Genomic DNA, 21,074 nt, shown 5'->3' with positions numbered 1-21,074 from the left:
TAAGGGTTTGTTGGCAGCATATGGTAAATAATGATGATGCCTCCATTCTGTATGGATCTATCTTGTTGGCTGGATACACCCAAAAGTCAAAAATATAAAGCCAAATTCTAAATGACCTCTGAACTGCTGTTAACATAAACTGTATCATAAGCAAGGTGAAAAGACAGCCTTCAGAATGGGAGAAAATAATAGCAAATGAAGCAACTGACAAAGAATAATCTCAAAAATATACAAGCAACTCCTGCAACTCAATTCCGGAAAAATAAATGACCCAATCAAAAAATGGGCCAAAGAACTAAACAGACATTTCTTTAAAGAAGACATACAGATGGCTAACAAACATATGAAAAGATGCTCAATATTATTTATTATCAGTTCAGTTCAGTTCAGTTCAGACACTCAGTTGTGTCCGACTCTTTGCGACCCCATGAATCGCAGCATGCCAGGCCTCCCTGTCCATCACCAACTCCTGGAGTTCACCCAGACTCGCGTCCATTGAGTCAGTGATGCCATCCAGCCATCTCATCCTCAGTCATCCCCTTCTTCTCCTGCCCCCAATCCCTCCCAGCATCAAAGTCTTTTCCAATGAGTCAACTCTTTGCATGAGGTGGCCAAAGTACTGGAGTTTCAGCTTTAGCATCATTCCTTCCAAAGAAGAAATGCAAATCAAAACCACAATGAGGTACCATTTCACGCCAGTCAGAATGGCTGCTATCCAAAAGTCTACAAGCAATATATGCTGGAGAGGGTGTGGAGAAAAGGGAACCCTCTTACACTGTTGGTAGGAATGCAAACTAGCACAGCCACTATGGAGAACAGTGTGGAGATTCCTTAAAAAACTGCTAATAGAACTGCCATACAACCCAGCAATCCCATTTCTGGGCATACACACTGAGGAAACTAGAATTGAAAGAGACATGTGTATCCCAATGTTCATCGCAGCACTGTTGTAATAGCCAGGACATGGAAGCAACCTAGATGTCCATCAGCAGATGAATGGATAAGAAAGCTGAGGTACATATACAAAATGGAGTATTACTCAGCCATTAAAAAGAATACATTTGAATCAGTTCTAAGGAGGTAGATGAAACTGGAGCCTATTATACAGAGTGAAGTAAGCCAGAAAGAAAAATACCAATACAGTATACTAATGCACATATATGAAATTTAGAAAGATGGTATGGCAGAGAGTGAAGAGGAACTAAAAAGCCTCTTGATGAAAGTGAAAGAGGAGAGTGAAAAAGTTGGCTTAAAGCTCAACATTCAGAAAACAAAGATCATGGCATCCGATCCCATGACTCCATGGGAAATAGATGGGAAACAGTGGAAACAGTGTCAGACTTTATTTTTTGGGGGGCTCCAAAATCACTGCAGATGGTGATTGCAGCCATGAAATTGAAAGACGCTTACTCCTTGGAAGGAAAGTTATGATCAACCTAGATACTATATTCAAAAGCAGAGCCATTACTTTGCCGACTAAGGCCCATCTAGCCAAGGCTATGGTTTTTCCAGTAGTCATGTATGGCTGTGAGAGTTTGACTATGAAGAAGGCTGAGCGCTGAAGAATTCATGCTTTTGAACTGTGGTGTTGGAGAAGACTCTTGAGAGTCCCTTGGACTGCAAGGAGATCCAACCAGTCCATTCTGAAGGAGATCAATCCTGGGATTTCTTTGGAAGGAATGATGCTAAAGCTGAAACTTCAGTACTTTGGCCACCTTGTGCGAAGAGTTGACTCATTGGAAAAGACTTTGATGCTGGGAGGGATTGGGGGCAGGAGGAGAAGGGGACGGCCAAGGATGAGATGGCTGGATGGCATCACTGACTCGATGGACGCAAGTCTGGGTGAACTCCAGGAGTTGGTGATGGACAGGGAGGCCTGGCGTGCTGCGATTCATGGGGTCGCAAAGAGTTGGACATGACTGAGCGACTGAACTGAACTGAACTGAATGATAAACCTGTATGCAAGACAGCAAAAGATCCACAGATGTATAGAACAGTCTTTTGGACTCTGTGGGAGAAGGAGAGGGTGGGATGATTTGGGAGAATGGCATTGAAACATGTATAATATCATATAAGAAATGAATCGCCAGTCTAGGTTCATTGCAGGAATACAGGATGCTTGGGGCTGGTGCACTGGGATGACCCAGAGGGATGGTATGGGTAGGGAGGTGGGAGGAGTGTTCAGGATGGGGAACACATGTACTCCTGTGGTGGATTCATGTCAATGTATAGCAAAACCAATACAATATTGTAAAGTAATTACCCTCCAATTAAAATAAATTTATATTATAAAAATAAATAAAATATTAAAAATGTAATCCTGTACAAATGCACAGTGAAGACTAAAAATTTACATAATGTATTAATTAGGGAATCAGACACTTAACAAAGCCAATTTAAAAAAGAATTTGAGTTAGGCAAAAACCTTCTTAGACATAACAGCAAAAACATAAGGAACAACAACCAAAAAATGGATAAATTGGATTTCATCAAAGTTAAAAATCTTTCGTGCTTCAAAGCATTTTTTTGGTGTGTGTGTCTGCTTCAAAGTTAAAATCTTTTGTCATCAAGAAAGTGATACAACAACCCACAGAAAGGTAAAAAATGTTTATAAATCATATACATAGACTATATAAATATCACATTTAGAATACATAAAGACTATTATAACTCAATAACAAAAAAACAAATAACCCTATTAAAAACTGGTCAAACGATCTGAATAGACATTTCTCCAAAGAAGACATAGAAATGGCTAACATGCACATATAAAAGCTGTCTACGTCACTCTCACTAGGGAAATGCAAATCAAAACCACAATAAGATGCCATTTCATACCACTTGTAGGGCTAGAATCAAATTAACAACAACAAAAAGAGTGTCAAAAGACAAGTGTTGAAGAGGATGTAGAGAAACCAGAATGCTCATATACTACTGGTAGAGATTGTTTTGGTAAACACTATCACAGTACTTCAGAAAGTAAAATACAGTGTTAACATATATGATCTGGCAATTACATTCCCAGCTACATATGTAAGGGAAATGAAAACTTATATTCAAACAAAAACTTGGGCATGAATGTTCATACCAGCAGCATATGTAACAGCCAAAGAGTAGAAACAACCCCAGTGTCCATCAACAGATGAATGAGCAAATAGAAAGTGATATATCCACGCAACGGCATACTACTGTGGAATTAAAAAAAAAAAAACTTATCTATGTATGCTATAACATGATGAATCTTCAACACATTTTCCTAGGTAAAAGAAGTCTGTCACGTAAGATCACATTTCATATAATTTCACTGGTTCATGTCCAGAATAAGTAACTCTACAGAGATAATTCTATAGAGATAAAAATAGATCAGTGGTTGCCTAGGGTTGGGGACTGGACTGAAATGGGAAGTGGCTGCTAATGGATATGAGGTTTCTTTCTGGGCAGATGCTTTAAATTTGATTGTGGTGATGGTTGCACTAAACTTTGTAAGTATACTGAGAATGACCAAACTGTACATTGGACGTAGGTGAATTGTATGGCATATAAATGATATCTCAATAAAGCTATTATTAAATACAGATATAAATTGAGTTTATATAAGAAATACAGTCCTGAATATTCATTGGAAGGACCTACGGTGAAGCTGAAGCTCCAATACTTTGGCTACCTGATATGAAGAACTGATTCATTGGAAAAGACCCTGATGCTGGGAAAGACTGAAGGCAGGAGGAGAAGGGGACAACAGAGGATGAGATGGTTGGGACATGAGATGGATGGGACATGGTTGGATGAGATTCAATGGACATGTTTTGAGCAAGCTCCAGGAGTTGGTGATGTACATGGAAGCCTAGTCTGCTGCAGTCCATGAGGTCACAGAGTCAGACACGACTGAGCAAGTTGATCTGAACTGAGTCAGACTGAACTGAACTGAACTCCAGAAACATAAATATATATGTATCTATTAAAGTAAATTTCAGAAAGTTTTCACAGTTCATAAAAAAGTAAAAAGTAATGAGACTGACAAATTATATGCAAAGAATAAAACTAATATTTGAAATTTTATTTTCTACTAGAGAGAAAAGAAATAATCATACCTGTCAGATTTCTATACATAAAATTCTAAGTGAACAGGGTTGTAAAATACAGTGAATGTAAGTAGCAAGTCAACCAAAGCTGGATTCCTCTAGGTTTGTTAGCCAATGCTCTGCATCACAGTGAATGCCACAGTCACACTTTGCTTTTCCAAGTCTTAGATACTTTTTCTTAACAAAGGTTTCCCAAGAGTATACCATGATTTTGAATCTCAGTTTTGTTAGACAGAAAATGGCAGGTATTTCCTCTTAGCTAATACATGGAAATAGATCATCTAAAAGAGAAGGAATCTCATAACTTAAGTCACAAGAAGTCATTTGAAAGAAACCAAAAAAACAAAGAGTTGACCAAGCAACCCTTAAAAGCTTTTAGGATACTTTAAAAACTATCTGTAATCATTAACTTCAACAATTATTAAGGGATGAGAAAACTAGTTTGAAAACTCTCAGCTGATAATAAAGTTATTAAAATCCCCTTCTCCAGGGGATCTTCCTGACCCGAGTTCAATCCCTAGGTTGGGAAGATCCTCTGGAGAAGGAAATGGCAACCTATTCTAGTATGCTCACCTGAAAAATCCCATGGACAGAGGAGTCTGGGGAACTACAGTCCATGGGCTCACAAAGAGTTGGACACGACTGAGTGACTTCATTTTCACTTTTCACTTTTCACTTTCATCCTTGCAAGATGGAAGCAAAGATGCTATAAAAGTTATTCAGTTTACAAATCCACTGAAAGAGGTAAAGGATTAATGAGACTTAGCTGACTGACAATCCTCTAATTGGTAAAGACAGACTCACAAAGCCAGCCAAGCCATAGCTAAATTGTACAGCTGATGAGAAGAGGGAGAAAAAAAAAGAGAACTGGAAACAGACTAAGATAACCCAGTTTAAAATCCTTATTGTACTAGAAGTCAAACAGTTATGCAAGCAGCGTACAAACTTTACTCAGCAAAGATATTAAAGACAATTTTCTGGATGTTCAAAAGAACCAGTTATAATACAGCTACCTTAGAGGAATGTGAAAGGCCATTTATAGCAACTATCATTGAAATGTCCTAGAGTATTTTAAGTATGAAACACAAGAACTAAAAGATATGTGTGTGTTTGTTTGTTTTAAGATAAATAATATAAAGGTGTTAGGACATTCTGTTCTATCACTTTATACTGACTGAACCGCCTGAGGAGTCACTCGGCTTCCCCAGTGGTCAATGGGAAAGAACCTGCCTTCAATCCAGGAGACACTGGGAAGATCCTCAGGAGTAGGAAACGGCAACCCACTCCAGTATTCCTGCCTGAAAAATTCTAAGAACAGAGGAGCCTGGCAGGTCTGCGGGGTCACAAGGGGTTGGACACAGCTGAGTGACTGAGATAAACTTAGATAAACTGAGATGGATTCACAGACAGAAAGTCCTGGATGAAAGGTATATCAGCTGCCTCAGAAAACATACGTAAATACCCTGCAAGCGAAAGGCAGAATCTAGTGAATGACGGCCTCCAAGGTCCTAAATCTGCCAGTGGTTCCACCAAAGAATTTTTTTTTTTACCACTGACAGGAATAAAAATGCAACCTGACTACCCTGGCAGCTAAGATGGTATAGACAGGAGGACAAGTGAGGCAGAGACCAAAGGCACCTTGTCCAGACACCAAGGACTGTGGGGCAGGCATGTATTTGCTGACGAGAGAGCTACGAATGAAATGATTGGTTGGTAGTTGAGAGCAGTCTTTTCTAGTTCTCGTCTATCTATCTCCTTTGTGAGGCTTGGCTTTTGGACACTGGTATGCTCAGTCTCCAGATGAATAGGCTACATCGAACTATAAAGAATGACCACTTAAATTCATCAGACAAGAAAGCCTGGAGGGAGACCAATAGAGGGCTAAGGGAAATAAACGGAGCCATAAGCAAGAACAGGATCTGGCAAAGTTGCTTTTTTCTCTTAAAGGCAGTAAATAGCTACTGAAGGAGCTGCAGAATCTGAATCATTTTATCAATGAGCTAAAAATACCCAGACAAGGAACTCTGGAGATGTTGAAAGCCAGTGAGAGAAACTTAAAAAAGGACAAGTAGCTTGCAATATTAATAAAAATCTCGGTTAGAGATGTCAAGCTTAGTAAATGGACTAATTAAATAATTTTTTGAAAAATATAAAACATAAACAACAACTGATAAGCCTCTAGATTACCTCAACGGAGAAGGCAATGGCACCCCACTCCAGTACTCTTGCCTGGAAAATCCCATGGATGGAGGAGCCTGGTAGGCTGTAGTCCATGGGGTTGCTAAGAGTCAGGCACGACTGAGCAACTTCACTTTCACGCACTGGAGAAGGAAATGGCAACCCACTCCAGTATTCTTGCCTGGAGAATCCCAGGGACAGAGAATCCCAGGGACAGGAGCCTAGTGGCTACCATCTATGGGGTCACACAGAGTCGGACACAACTGAAGCGACTTAGCAGCAGCAGCAGCAGATTACCTCAAAGGGTTAAGTCAACACTCAAGTCTGTATACCATATGGTTTCTGAAGCATATTCAAGATTTTTTAATACAAATAGATATTGCAAGTAATGAAAGCAATTGTAACACAATATTTACTATAAAAAAGGATCAATCAAATTGGAAGGTATCTTTTATGAATGGAAAATATCCTTTAAAAAGTAGAAAACACTAAGAACAAAAAAGAAAGATATAAAATGCAAAGATACTGGAAATTTACCAATTAAAACATATGAAGTAAATAAGGGAAGTTAAGTGAAATAAAACAGAAATCACTGCTTGGCTTTATAAAACCAAAATTCAACAATATCCTATACCTATGAGATATAAATAAGCCAAACTGTATATATATACTATCAGTCAAGGTTTAAGATTTAGCTCTTTGCAAACACAAAAAAGAGAAGGTAAGTTACTAATATGAAAATTATTAGATATTAAAAAAGTATATAAAACTATGAAAATTTAAGAACAGTAACCTTCAGAAGCAGAAGATATTAGGAAGAGATGGCAGGAATACACAGAACTGTACAAAAAAGATCTTCACGACCCAGACAATCACGATGGTGTGATCACTCACCTAGAGCCAGACATCCTGGAATGTGAAGTCAAGTGGGCCTTAGAAAGCATCACTATGAACAAAGCTAGTAGAGGTGATGGAATTCCAGTTGAGCTATTTCAAATCCTGAAAGATGATGCTGTGAAAGTGTTGCACTCAATATGCCAGCAAATTGGGAAAACTCAGCAGTGGCCACAGGACTGGAAAAGGTCAGTTTTCATTCCAATCCCAAAGAAAGGCAATGCCAAAGAATGCTCAAACTACTGCACAATTGCACTCATCTCACATGCTAGTAAAGTAATGCTCAAAATTCTCCAAGCCAGGCTTCAGCAATACATGAACTGTGAACTTCCAGATGTTTAAGTTGGTTTCAGAAAAGGCAGAGAAACCAGAGATCAAATTGCCAACATCTGCTGGATCATGGAAAAAGCAAGAGAGTTCCAGAAAAACATCTATTTCTGCTTTATTGACTATGCCAAAGCCTCTGACTGTGTGGATCACAATAAACTGTGGAAAATTCTGAAAGAGATGGGAATACCAGACCACCCGACCTGCCTCTTGAGAAATCTGTATGCACGTCAGGAAGCAACAGTTAGAACTGGATACGGAACAACAGATTGGTTCCAAATAGGAAAACGAGTACGTCAAGGCTTTATATTGTCACCCTGCTTATTTAACTTCTATGCAGAGTACATCATGAGAAACGCTGGACTGGAAGAAGCACAAGCTGGAATCAAGATTGCTGGGAGAAATATCAATAACCGCAAATATGCAGATGACACCACCTTTATGGCAGAAAGTGAAGAGGAATTAAAAGCTTCTTGATGAAAGTGAAAGTAGAGAGTGAAAAATTTGGCTTAAAGCGCAACATTCAGAAAATGAAGATCATGGCATCCAATCCCATCACTTCATGGGAAATAGATGGGGAAACAGTGGAAACAGTGGATGACTTTATTTTTCTGGGCTCCAAAATCACTGCAGATGGTGATTGCAGCCATAAAATTAAAAGACGCTTACTCCTTGGAAGACAAGTTATGACCAACCTAGGTAGCATATTCAAAAGCATGGACATTACTTTTCCAACAAAGGTCCATCTACTCAAGGCTATGGTTTTTCCAGTAGTCATGTATGGATGTGAGAGTTGGACTGTGAAGAACGCTGAGCACCGAAGAATTGATGCTTTTGAACTGTGGCGTTGGAGAAGACTCTTGAGAGTTCCTTGGACTGCAAGGAGATCCAACCAGTCCATTCTGAAGGAGATCAGCCCTGGGATTTCTCTGGAGGGAATGATGCTGAAGTTGAAACTCCAGTACTTTGGCCACCTCATGCGAAGAGTTGACTCATTGGAAAAGACTTTGATGCTGGGAGGGATTGTGGGCAGGAGGAGAAGGGGCTGACAGAGGATGAGATGGCTGGATGGCATCATGGACTCGATGGACATGAGTCTGAGTGAACTCCGGGAGATGGTGATGGACAGGGAGGCCTGGTGTGCTGCGATTCATGGGGTCGCAAACATTCGGACATGACTGAGTGACTGAACTGAACTCAACTGAACCTTAATGTACAAATATTATAGCAATAATACATCCTCAAGAAATGTTATGAAAACTGTCAAATATAATTATATCTGAGAGCCTCAGAAGTATATCACAGCAGGTTGGATAAGGAATTAAAATGAGCAAAATCCACTGGTCATCATCACTTCTTACTCCCCTATCTTAAATCTCGTAAGGACAAATGGTTATATATAACTGACTGTATCTTAGCAAAAATTGTTGCTCATTTCTATTTGTTACTTTCAACTTTCCCACTGATTTCAATCTTACAAATAGTTATGATGTCCAGTTAACCTCTAAACACCTCTCAGTACTTGTTCTATAATGTTTGCCTTATGAGACACTCAATAGATATTTATTATTAAGTGCTCAATAAAATTGATACCAATATGGAACAATAATAATGATAAAATTATAATAATATTGATAAAACAGCACCATTTGTTGAAAAGATTTCCAAATGTCTAAACAGTGGTTTCTTTTTTCCATACATCTTAACTAGAACACAACCTTTCTTTCCTTAAAATGCAAAGCCAATATATCACTTAAGATTACTTAAAACAATCAGAAAAATACCAAGTAAAGTTTAAAGAATTCACTTCTACTGACCTTGTAATAATGTAAGGCGAAAATGAAGCTGGATTATCCTGCTCTGAAAAGAGGGGCATAGATCCTCCCATTATCCACAGACGAAAGTACAGAACAATGATCACCTTTGGAAAAAGGAAGATTTGCTGAGAAAATTGTTGCTTGTTGGAAATAAGCCCTGCTTTTCTGGAAAGTACTTTCAGATGCTTTACAAATATTTTGTCCTACAAACACATTTTTAGTGAGCATTTTTATAAAATTCTATATTGAAGATGAGTAGAAAAGATGGAAATAGGTAGAGGGGAGAGAAAACAGAAGTGGTAGAAGATACCTCATGTCCTGAATAAACAGAGAAGGTGACGAGGGAAAGGCACACAAAACTAAATAACAGCTGTCAGTGTTATCCATTGTTATCCAACAGCAAATGAAGGACAGAGGAGCTTGGTGTGCTGCAGTTCATGGGGTTGCAAGGAGTGGGGTGTGATTTAGTGACTGAACAACAACAAAGTCCCCTACATAAGAACCTTCAAGTTGTGAAATTTCAAGGATGTGAACATGCATTTGCATGTCTAATTGCATGAGTTAGTTCACATGTCTGGTGTACACTGTCATGTGTGTGCATCCTCCACAAGTGGTTGTGCTTTTGTTGTTTTCTAGTTGCTAAGTCATGTCCAATTGTTTGAAACCCCATGGACTGTAGCCTGCCAGGCTCCTCTGTCCATGGGGTTTTCCAGGCAAGAACACTAGATTGGGTTGCTATTTCCTTCTCCAGGGTATCTTTCTGACCCCAGGATCGAACCCATGTCTCCTGCATTGGCAGGTGGAGTCTTTATTACTGAGTCACATGGGAAGCCACTCTTTAGGAATATTAATATATAATCACTAAGATAATCTAAACTTATATTTGGTTCTTATTCTTTTAAAACAAACAACTGTATAGCATTGTATAAAAATTGGTAGTACAATGCCATCTTCCACCTCCTCTCCCTCCTCCAGGCAGTACTCTTCTTGCCTGTTCACTCAATGCCAGCCCCTGTATGCCAGCTGTTGTACGGGACTACTGTACTTTTCAAGGTACTATAAGATTAAAAGTGTTTCCCTTATTTTTTGTGTTTTTTAAAAGTATTATTTGCATGAAAAGTATAAACCTATCACTGTACAGTACTATATAGCCTAGCTGGGTACCTAGGCTAACTTTGTTGGACTTACAAAAAGTGGACTTAAGGAGCATGCTCTTGGAATGGAACTCATTCATATGTAGGGGACTTACTTTAAAGATCCTTCCACCTGAGGCCTACCAGTCCAATAGGAAGATGAGAAATCTGAAGCTTAAAGGTAATCTGCCCAGAATCTAACAGTTAATTAACTATAGGATCTAGGAGTTGGACTCAAGTCACTGGTCTCCAATGCTCTGTGTCTTAACCACTGCTCTCATACAACCCCATGAAACTTAACTTCAGCTGTGGTAGAAGACACCTCATGTCCTGAATAAACACATTTGGAAATGTTCCAATCCTCAAATGCTCTGAAGCAGACTACCCACACAGAGTTATTTCAACAACCCCCCAAAACAACTTTTGTGGTACGTAATGGAATTTTATCACTGAATGGTACTATCCCGTTCCAAAGATGGGTTGAGAAAACCAGAGGCCAAAGACACTTCAGTAGGGACAACATTTGTTTATAGAATTCACCTACACAGACCTTCTAGATATAATTCTTATTTTAGTAGGACCAATTATGTTGTGTCTGTCTGTCAGAGTCAGAGGGAAATCTCTGCTTCACTAAAAGCTAAAAGATTAATATGAGGAGGGAATTAAGGCTGGAGTTTTTCCAAGGAATATCACTGACTTATTTCATGAATGCTTTTTTATATAAGTGACCCCAAATCCAAAAATCTAAAGTGAACATATAGTGTCAGTCAAAAGCATATCAGCAGTAAATAATGCCTAAGAAGAAATTTAAAATCATTTTAATTAACACTCACATAAATTAAATTTAAAATTTTAAAGATATTGCAATGGAAAATGTCAACTATAAAAGTAACAGAAAAAGTATCCTGAAAGAATATGAATTCCCTAAACTGCTGAGAGGTAACAGAATATGTCATCCCAAAATATGCTACTTTGGCATATAGGTAGTTTTGAACTGAAGGCAATTAAGACTCAAGAGACTTATGAAAAGCTTTCTACCTCTCTGTTAACTGCCTAAATGAATTAACTGCCCTATAGCAGGAAATACAGGGCATCACAGCAGTACTGTCAAGTTCTTGCATTCCCAAACAACACGAAGATATAAGTCACTTCTGAAATGAAAGTTGAATTGTGTTTATTCTATGCAAAGATACTGGGGCATTCTTTAGAGAAACTTTCTGCCCCTTTTGCTGAAACTGTCCAATCAAAGTTCTCCATCTCGTTCAGTTTTTGCACACCTTCTTGCTTCAGTTCAGTTGAACTGATCAGTTCACTTGCTCAGTTGTATCCAACTCTTTGCGACCCCATGGATTGCAGCATGCCAAGCTTCCTTGTCCTTCACTAACTTCCAGAGCCTACTCAAACTCATGTCCATTGAGTTGGTGATGCCATCCAACCATCTCATCCTCTATCGTCCCCTTCTCCTCCTGCCTTCAATCTTTCCCAGCATCAGGGTCTTTTCCATTGAGTCAGTTCTTCTCATCAGGTGGCCAAGGTATTGGAGTTTCAGCTTCAGCATAAGTACTTCCAATGAATATTCAGGACTGATTTCCTTTAGGATAGCCTGGTTGGATCTCTTTGCAGTCCAAGGGACTCTCAAGAGTCTTCTCCAACACCACACTTCAAAAGCATCAACTCTTCGGTACTCAGTTTTCTTTATAGCCCAATTCTCACATCCACACATGACTACTGGAAAAACCATCGCTTTGACTAGACAGACCTTTGTTGGCAAAGTAATGTCTCTGCTTTCTAATATGCTGTCTAGGTTGGTTATAGGTTTTCTTTCAAGGAGCAAGTGTCTTTTCATTTCATGGCTGCAGTCACCATCTGCAGTGCTTAAACATGCCTTAATGTTGATTTAAAATATGATTAATTGTTAATATTATAATTCAAAAACATTTTCATAAGTTTCCTATCAAACTTTATTATAAATCTAGACTTACAATTTATGAAAAACAGCAACAGCAAAAGAGACTGATGTCCTAATTTCTTTGAATAGAAGCATTAAACTGTGTAAGAATATCACCAGTGTGATAGTCACTGAAGATCAGGACCAAGAACCTCTGTCTTTTCTGTATGCACCTTCTATTTGCTCTTCCTATCAAGAGTGGAGTCAACTTCCCCTTCCTTTAAATCTGGTCTTGTGACTTGTATTGAACAAAAGAATCTAGTGGAAATTTCACAGGTCTTGGAATATTAGAAGCCTGGTAGGCTGCAGTCTGTGGGGTCACTAAGAGACAGACATGACTGAGCGACTTCACTTTCACTTTTCACTTTCATGCATTGGAGAAGGAAATGGCAACCCACTCCAGTGTTCTTGCCTGGAGAATCCCAGGGATGGCAGAGCCTGGTGAGCTGCTGTCTATGGGGTCGCACAGAGTCAGACACGACTGAAGCGACTGAGCAGCAGCAGAATCCAGTTGTCAGGTTGTAAACAATCCTGTCCATCCAACTAGAGAGAGTAGCCATAGAGAGAGGCCTAAGAGGATGAGTTATCACAGAGAGGTTACCTGCTCTGACTCATAACTGCACAAACTTGCTTGAGTAACCCCAGCCAAAAGTATAGAAGAACCAGCCAGCTGGATGTGACCCAAACTAAAGCATTTAGGGAAGCTAATATGGTGGTTTTGTTTTAAGCCACTACATTTTAGGTGTTTTGTAATACAGGAATGGATAATTGATACAGCCAGGTTTGTGTTGCAGAAACAACTCAGCACCAGCATCCTAAAAAGGACTCACAAAGTACAGTTCATGTTGTTGGTGTCACTGAACTCACATATCCCTAGAACGCTTCCATATTTACATTCCAAGGCTTTGTAACATTTATTGTATGTAAACTGTTTGATCTTAAGATCATATTGTTAGGCTCAATTGCTGATTCTATTAAACAATCTGGATCATATCTCTGAGTCAAAGTAAAATATTTCTTATTAGATATTTCAAAACCATATATATACTTACATAACTTATGACCAAAGTGGCCCTTTTTAAGAAGGGCCTCATGGTAAGCAGGAAATTTCTATTGCTGCTTGCTGTCAGATACCTGAAACAGAAAAGAAAAAGCATATTAAAAAAGTGTCAGAGTCCACTACATGTCACATTTTCTTTTCAGTGTGAATAGGCTCTTTCTCAAAAGAAGGATGGAAAAGATAGCCACTAAGAGCATGGTTTCTGGAACACACCACGCAGGTTTCAATCCCCAGCTCTGCTTCTTTCTGTATGGAAGATTTTGGACAAGTGGAGTAGTTTCTACTTCATAGGAAAGTTGTAAAGAATAATAAGTTGTACAATAATACAGGGAATACAATCTAGTACAGTTAGCTACAGTTATATATTACTATCCTATCTAACCCCAAATAACAGAGGCATTCTGGCAACTATCAATATATGATGACCCTAGTCACAAGGATGATCCTAAACAAAATAAGAGTTCATTTGCCTACTGAATGTAACTTGAGAGGGACAATGTCTTTCACCCACAAAACATCTCACAAATATTTTACCCCTAAAAAAAAAAGATGCTAAGCTTTATGAGATTAAGTAATTTATCCAACGTAACAAAGTTAAAGTTATTGGGCTTCCCCAGAGGCTCAATAGTAAAGAATCCGCCTGGCAATGCAGGAGATGCAGGTTCAATCCCTGGCTCAGGAAGATCTGCTGGAGGAGGGCATGGCAACCCACTCCAGTATTCTTGTCTGGAAATCCCATGGACAGAGGAGCCTGGCAGGCTACAGTCCATGAAGCTGCAAAAGAGTCAGACAAGACCGAGTGACTAAACAACAACAAGACAAAAACAAAGTTATTAAGCATCAGTGGTCAGACCAGAGCTCATGAATATGCAACGGAAAATTACTTCATGTGCCTATGACCCTTGGAACCAAACCAGGTAATGAGAAAGCCACTTCTTTAGGGGCAGCAACTTATGTGGAGCCTGCATCTGCCACTTGTACAAAGTGGAAGCACTATATATCCACACAGAAGACATGTGATTGGTTGGTTTTAATAAAAATGATCAAAAGGAAGGAAGAGGAAGTTGTCAACAAACTTCCCCAGGAAAACTAAAGCAAGTCCTTTCGCCTACAGACAAATTTCTGTATTTTAAAGTATAAACTGTAGGGGAAAAAAAGCAAACCACATAATCCAGCAAATATTTCCCACCTCATCCTTATTTCCCTGGCCCCTTTTCACTTTTTTTTTTTTTTTACTTTTTTTAGTTTAATTTTTCCTCAAAGGTATCCTCCTCAAGAATTCCTTAAAATCTGTATATGAATGTGTTATCTTCACACAATAAGGATGTTCTACAAAAAGAAAGCTTCATTTGTGAGACCTGACTGGGTTAGTATCTCACAAAAAATGTCTAACTTGAACTCCTTACAAAATACATGTGCTTCCCATTTTATAACAGCTAAATGTGTCCAAGTGGCTCTGTAAGGAGGAAACAGTATCACTCCAAGGCAGATCCCTTCCTTCTTGCTTTCCTTTTCTTTTTCCAAAAAGCAATTCACAGTCGCCTTTTAGCAAGCTCTGGACTGGATGCACCGCCAAGCACTTTAGTCTCCTTTAGCCCCCAAGAGAGAGCGGGCGAGGAGGAAGGTCAGGGACACTGTCAGCTTTTATAACACTGGTGATCTCTTCCACCCTAAAATGGGCTTGAGAGAGTCCATCACCTCCTGAAACTGAACACGAGATTTCATGTATGTTTGCATCTGTGCATTTCTCTGAGGCAAAGTCCTTGGCTTTGATCTTCAGTGTCAGCTCGGGTCTGTGATTCCAAAAAGGTTAAAGCACTGTTCTGGGCCTTTCCTTAGTTTTTCCTCTACCATCACTATCATTTTCAGACCAATTCAACAAAGACCAACTGTGGATATTTCTACTATTCCTTGACAGGATGTGGATAATTGGCAGCAGGAAGGCAAAGGAATGGACAGAGTGGGAAGGAAAAGGGCTGAAGTGGCAACACATCTGAATGAAAAAGCCCTTCTTGGATTGGCCTGTTTTGAGAAACTACACTTCTCAGGTTCCCCCTGTTGCTTATTTTAACACAGTGGAAAAATTAGGAGCAGTTTCCTGTCTATAAAACAAATCACAGGGTTTTAGAAGTCAAACTTAGGTAACTGGTATTTTGTTTCACTGAAAGCTCAATAGGATGGCTAGTTCAGTGAGATATATTTAAAAGAACCCCATTGTTTGGAAATTCTTCCTCCATGAAAAATTCTATTTCCAAAAAAAGTACCAAATAATTTAGTCTTAAAATGTAACAAAGCCTAGGATGATACAGAGAACAGTGGTTGAAAAAAAATGACCTTGCAAGATCTCCGTTTCCAGCTGTTCACCAAAATTAAATGAGAAAATGAGCCAAAATGACATGGTCCCCTTTCCTGGTAAACACTAGGTCAGAAGCTGAGAGTCCTAAGTTCATACAGACAGCTGAATTTTCTGCAACTCCTTTCCCTCTCCTTCCTACCATAAAAATTGGATAGTAGAAAATTTCCCCCTTAGTCCACAATACCTGTGAATTAGAACCAAACAACAACAAATATTAACAATAGTAAAAATAGTAAACAATATGTCAGATACAAACATAAGTGTTATAAATGTACTAATCCCTTTATGATTTCTTTGTAATTTCAAGAATTCCTTGAGGAAGAACATTATAACTCCTTTTCAATAGAGGAAGATACTGAAAAATTAGAACTAAGACTTAACCATAATATCAGATTACCTCAGCTACTCATTTCAATCACAGGCTAATATAGCTGAGTGTACCTTACAAGGAACTATGCAAATATCATCACTGATAATTTTCAACTTCAGTTAAATTCTCCACTATTTTCCCTGCAAAGACAGAGAACATGCCAACAAAACTGAACCACTGAGGAAACCACTAGCATAGGAAGCAAGAGTCTAGGAGTCTATCCCTGTGCTTCCAGCTACTCTATCACATTAGTTGGTACAAATCTACAGGGGCTTCATTTCCTTCTTACATCAGTGATAGTTGACTAAATGGTTTCAAGGTTCCTTTCAGATCCAAAATACTATGATCCTTGGATGCTTTCACCAACTGATGACATCAAAGATGACAATGAAAGAAAAACAGGAAAATTACTGAAAAAATTTAAAAGGAACACCAAGTGATAAAGGTGAAACAAATATTAAGGTGAAGCAAAAACATGATTCCTTCACTTTATGTAGACCTTTCATAATTTGCTGTTGCACATTAAAAAAAATACTTTAACATTAGTCTGGGGTTGTAGCATTATCAAGTTCTGCATTTTTAACAATTTCTGATATTAGGAAAATAAAAGCAAAAGATCAAGACTATACAAAATAAATGTTCTAAATTGTGCTTCCCATGCCCTAATTTTTTCTGACTGCAAAATTTCTATCTACTAACATCTACCTCCTTAGTTAATCATGTTCAAATATTCAGAGCTGAATGGGTCTTCTTTCTGAAGTTACCCTCCATAGCTATTCAGTCATCAAATCCCACTGAGAGATCTCAGCTGAGACTAGGACAAGGAGCCATCCAAAGCTGTGAGCTGCTTTATTTTTTCAGGAGGCTCTTTGAGGGAAAGATCTCTCTGCAGGAGGTCTTTTTTGTCTTGTCACTTTAGCAAATTTATATTTTAACTAAACTTTGGCCGAAACACACCTTTAAAATTTTTGATCACAGAATATTTTGCCTGATCTGTTGGTTCTTTACTTAGATCAAAGAAATAGAAATGAATAATATGTAACTAACAGACAAAGCCTTTGACTGTGTGGATCACAAGAAACTGTGGAAAATTCTGAAACAGATGAGAATACCAGACCACCTGACCTGCCTCTTCAGAAATCTGTATGCAGGTTAGGAAGCAACAGTTAGAACTGGACATGGAACAACTGACTGATTCCAAGTAGGAAAAGGAGTACGTCAAGGCTGTATATAGTCACCCTGCTTATTTAACGTATATGCAGAGTACATCATGAGAAACGCTGGGCTGGAAGAAACACAAGCTGGATCAAGATTGCTGGGAGAAATATCAATAACCTCAGATATGCAGATGACACCACCCTGATGGCAGAAAGTGAAGAGGAGCTAAAAAGCCTCTTGATGAAAGTGAAAGAGGAGTGAAAAAGTTGGCTTAAAGCTCAACATTCATAAACTGAAGATCATGGCATCTGGTCCCATCACTTCATGGCAAATAGATGGGGAAACAGTGGAAACAGTGTCAGACTTTATTTTGGGGGGCTCCAAAATCACTGCAGATGGTGATTGCAGCCATAAAATTAAAAGACGCTTACTCCTTGGAAGAAAAGTTATGATCAACCTAGATAGCATATTCAAAAGCAGAGACATTACTTTGCCAAGTAAGGTCCGTCTAGTCAAGGCTATGGTTTTTCCAGTGGTCATGTATGGATGTGAGAGTTGGACTGTGAGGAAGGCTGAGCGCTGAAGAAATGATGCTTTTGAACTGTGGTGTTGGAGAAGACTCTTCAGAGTCCCTTGGACTGCAAGGAGATCCAACCAGTCCATTCTGAAGGAGATCAGCCCTGGGATTTCTCTGGAGGGAATGATGCTGAAGCTGAAACTCCAGTGCTTTGGCCACCTCATGCGAAGAGTTGACTCATTGGAAAAGACTTTGATGCTGGGAGGGATTGGGGGCAGGAGGAGAAGGGGACGACCGAGGATGAGATGGCTGGATGGCATCATGGACTCGATGGACGTGAGTCTGAGTGAACTCCGGGAGATGGTGATGGACAGGGAGCCCTGGTGTGCTGGGATTCATGGGGTCGCAAAGAGTCGGACACGACTGAGCGATTGAACTGAACTGAATTGAACAGATGACCAGATCTCTTCCTCAGCCTCCCCTTCAGGGATCTCACAAATAAACTGTGAGAATAATATAGCATCTAAAAAAGATCACAAGGAGTCGACAAGCCTGCACACAGTGGGGGATGGTGATGACTCTAACCACCTATCTCAATGATCAACTGAGATTACTTCCCCTTTTTCCCTTGAAAGTCTTTCATGGCCACACAGAAACTTCAGAGATGGTTTTGGGTCATGAGTCCACCTTTCCCCCAGATTGCTAGCTTTTTGATTAGAGCAACTATTTCCCATCTAACATCACTCATCCTTGTATCCAGATCTGAGTTTGGTAACAAAGTCACCAACCCATAAACTTGAGGGTAAAATGAATGTTGATTATTTTAAGTCATTGAACTTTGTTAACATAGGATTATTACGTTAAGAGATAGCTGATATATCATAGCAAGATGATCAATAAATGCTTATGGACTCAAATAAAATTTTAAATATACTTAGATGCCTCTTTGTCTGTATTTTCCTTACCCGCCAGTACTAGACTGGATACAAAATAAAAACTCACAGCTTGGGATGTAGACAGCAAGTTGAAGGAGTCCTGGTGGTTTACATGAGACTACTATATTAGATTTTCCAGTTCTTCTCAAAAACCTCCTAATTTTTTGCCTAAACAACAGCTGCAGTGGCAAACATCTCAGCTATAAGTTATTACCATTTAATAATATACTGATAAATTATTTTAAAAACTATAAACAAAATTACTTCAGTAATACCTGTCATACTAACTTAAGCTCTCTTTGCTCCTTCACAGTAATGAAAAAGATTAATAGTCACTTCAGTCAGTCAGTCAGTTCAGTTGCTGAGTTGTGTCCAACTCTTTGTGACCCCACAGACTGCAGTACGCCAGGCTTCCCTGTCCATCATCAACTCCCAGAACTTACTCAAGCTCATGTCCATCAAGTTGGTGATGCCATCCAACCAAACTTTCTTTCCAATCAGTCTTTCCCAGCATCAAGGTCTTTTCCAAAGAGTGAGTTCTTCTTATCAGGTGGCCAAAGTATTGAAGTTTCAATTTCAACATCAGTCCTTCCAGTGAACATTCAGGATAGATTTCCTTTAGGACTGACTGCTTTGATCTCCTTGCAGTCCAAGGAACTCTCAAGAGTCTTCTCCAAAATCACAGTTCAAAAGCATCAACTCTTCAGTGCTCAGCTTTCTTTATAGTCCAACTCTCACATCCATATATGACCATTGGAAAAACCATAGCCTTGACTAGTCGGACCTTTGTCAGCAAAGTAATGTCTCTGCTTTTTTATATGCTGTCTAGGTTGGTCATGGCTTTTCTTCCAAGGAGCAAGTGTCTTTTAATTTCATGGCTGCCATCACCATCTGCAGTGATCTTGGAGCCCCCAAAATAAAGTCCAACACTGTTTCCATTGTTTCCTCATCTATCTGCCATGAAGTGATGGGACTGGATGCCATGATCTTAGTTTTTTGAATGGTGAGTTTTAAGCCAGCTTTTTCACTCTCCTCTTTCACTTTCATTGAGGTTCTTTAGTTCCTCTTCCCCTTTTGCCATAAAGGTGGTGTCATCTGCATATCTGAGGTTATTGGTACTTCTCTTGGCAATCTTGATTCCAGCTTGTGCTTCATCCAGCCCAGCATTTTGCATGATGTATTCTGTATATAATTTAAATAAACAAGGTGACAATATACAGCTTAAAATGCTCCTTTCCCAAGTTGGAACCAGTCCGTTGTTCCATGTCTGGTATTCTAAATATTGTTTCTTGATCTGCATACAGGTTTCTTAGGAGGCAGGTAAGGTGGTCTGGCATTACCATCTCTTTAAGAATTTTCCACAGTCACATAATATGACCAAAAGCAGAAAGAAAGAAAAAGAATTTGAAGCTGGAGATTTTCAGGAGTTAAGAAATCCTGATTCTCTTTGAAACAAAGAAAGAAAAGATCTCACAGTTGACCAAAGTCGCAAAGACTTAGCTCACATTAGAAGAGATGAAAAGATTAACAAAAACAGCAAAAGAAATTTAAGCAGTCTTCAGTTTCTCTCTTTGATGCACTCTCTTTGAACCCATAAATTGCATCCTCTAAGCATCAATAACCAATAGCATTCTATAGAGGAGCAAAATAGAGAGGGAGAGACAGTGGGTAAGTTAAGTGAAAGGGTGTTCAGTCTTGCAAAACATCTCCCAGGGAATGGACAGCCAGCCTTTGGAAGGGGTGTGTTAATCTCTTCTATTCACAGGTGAAGAAAGTGAAATTCACTCAGTCATGTCTGACTCTTTGCTACCCCATGGACTGTAGCCTGACAGGCCCTTCTGTCCATGGAATTCTCCAGGACAGATTACTGGAGTGGGTATGTTGTTCCCTTCTCTAGGGGATCTTCCCTACCCAAGGATCAGACCCAGGTCTCTGGCCTTGCAGGTGGATTCTTTACTGTCTGAGCCACAAGGTAGATGGGGGCAATTTCTCTCTCTATGAGCTGAACAAAGGCACTTTACAGTCAGGCAGAGGAGCAGGGTCCTCCAGACAAGCTGTTAAGCACGATTATAACAACAAAAGCAATGAAAAGTAAGTCAAAGAAACAATGTCCAACATGGTGTCAGAACTGGCTTCCTCCTGCATCAGATGCATATTAGATATTTTTATGGCATTTTCTATGTCAAAAGGTTTTTCAATCCAGTCTAACATTTAATCCTCGAAAGATCCATATGCAGTTGGCAAAACAGACAGCACTGGCCCCCTCTTACAGATTGAGACCTAGTGAATCCAAACCAGA

General features: G+C 39.2%; 1 protein-coding gene across 4 annotated transcripts in view; it reads right to left on the bottom strand.

The window, feature by feature from the left end:
* TMTC1 (transmembrane O-mannosyltransferase targeting cadherins 1) overlaps positions 1-21,074 on the bottom strand; it is a 338,032-nt gene that overhangs the window by 184,640 nt on the left and 132,318 nt on the right. For all 4 annotated transcript variants that reach the window (XM_004006752.5, XM_027967794.2, XM_042247328.1 and 1 more), the window contains 2 exons: positions 13,432-13,513; positions 9,299-9,402 (listed from right to left, as the gene is read on the bottom strand). In XM_004006752.5, coding sequence (XP_004006801.1) covers positions 9,299-9,402; positions 13,432-13,513 — 186 coding nt within the window. The remainder of the gene's footprint in view (positions 1-9,298; positions 9,403-13,431; positions 13,514-21,074) is intronic.

The sequence above is a fragment of the Ovis aries genome, chromosome 3, assembly GCF_016772045.2.
Source record: "Ovis aries strain OAR_USU_Benz2616 breed Rambouillet chromosome 3, ARS-UI_Ramb_v3.0, whole genome shotgun sequence".
Classification (NCBI taxonomy): Eukaryota; Metazoa; Chordata; class Mammalia; order Artiodactyla; family Bovidae; genus Ovis; species Ovis aries.
This window is presented reverse-complemented; position numbering and strand designations above follow the sequence as displayed.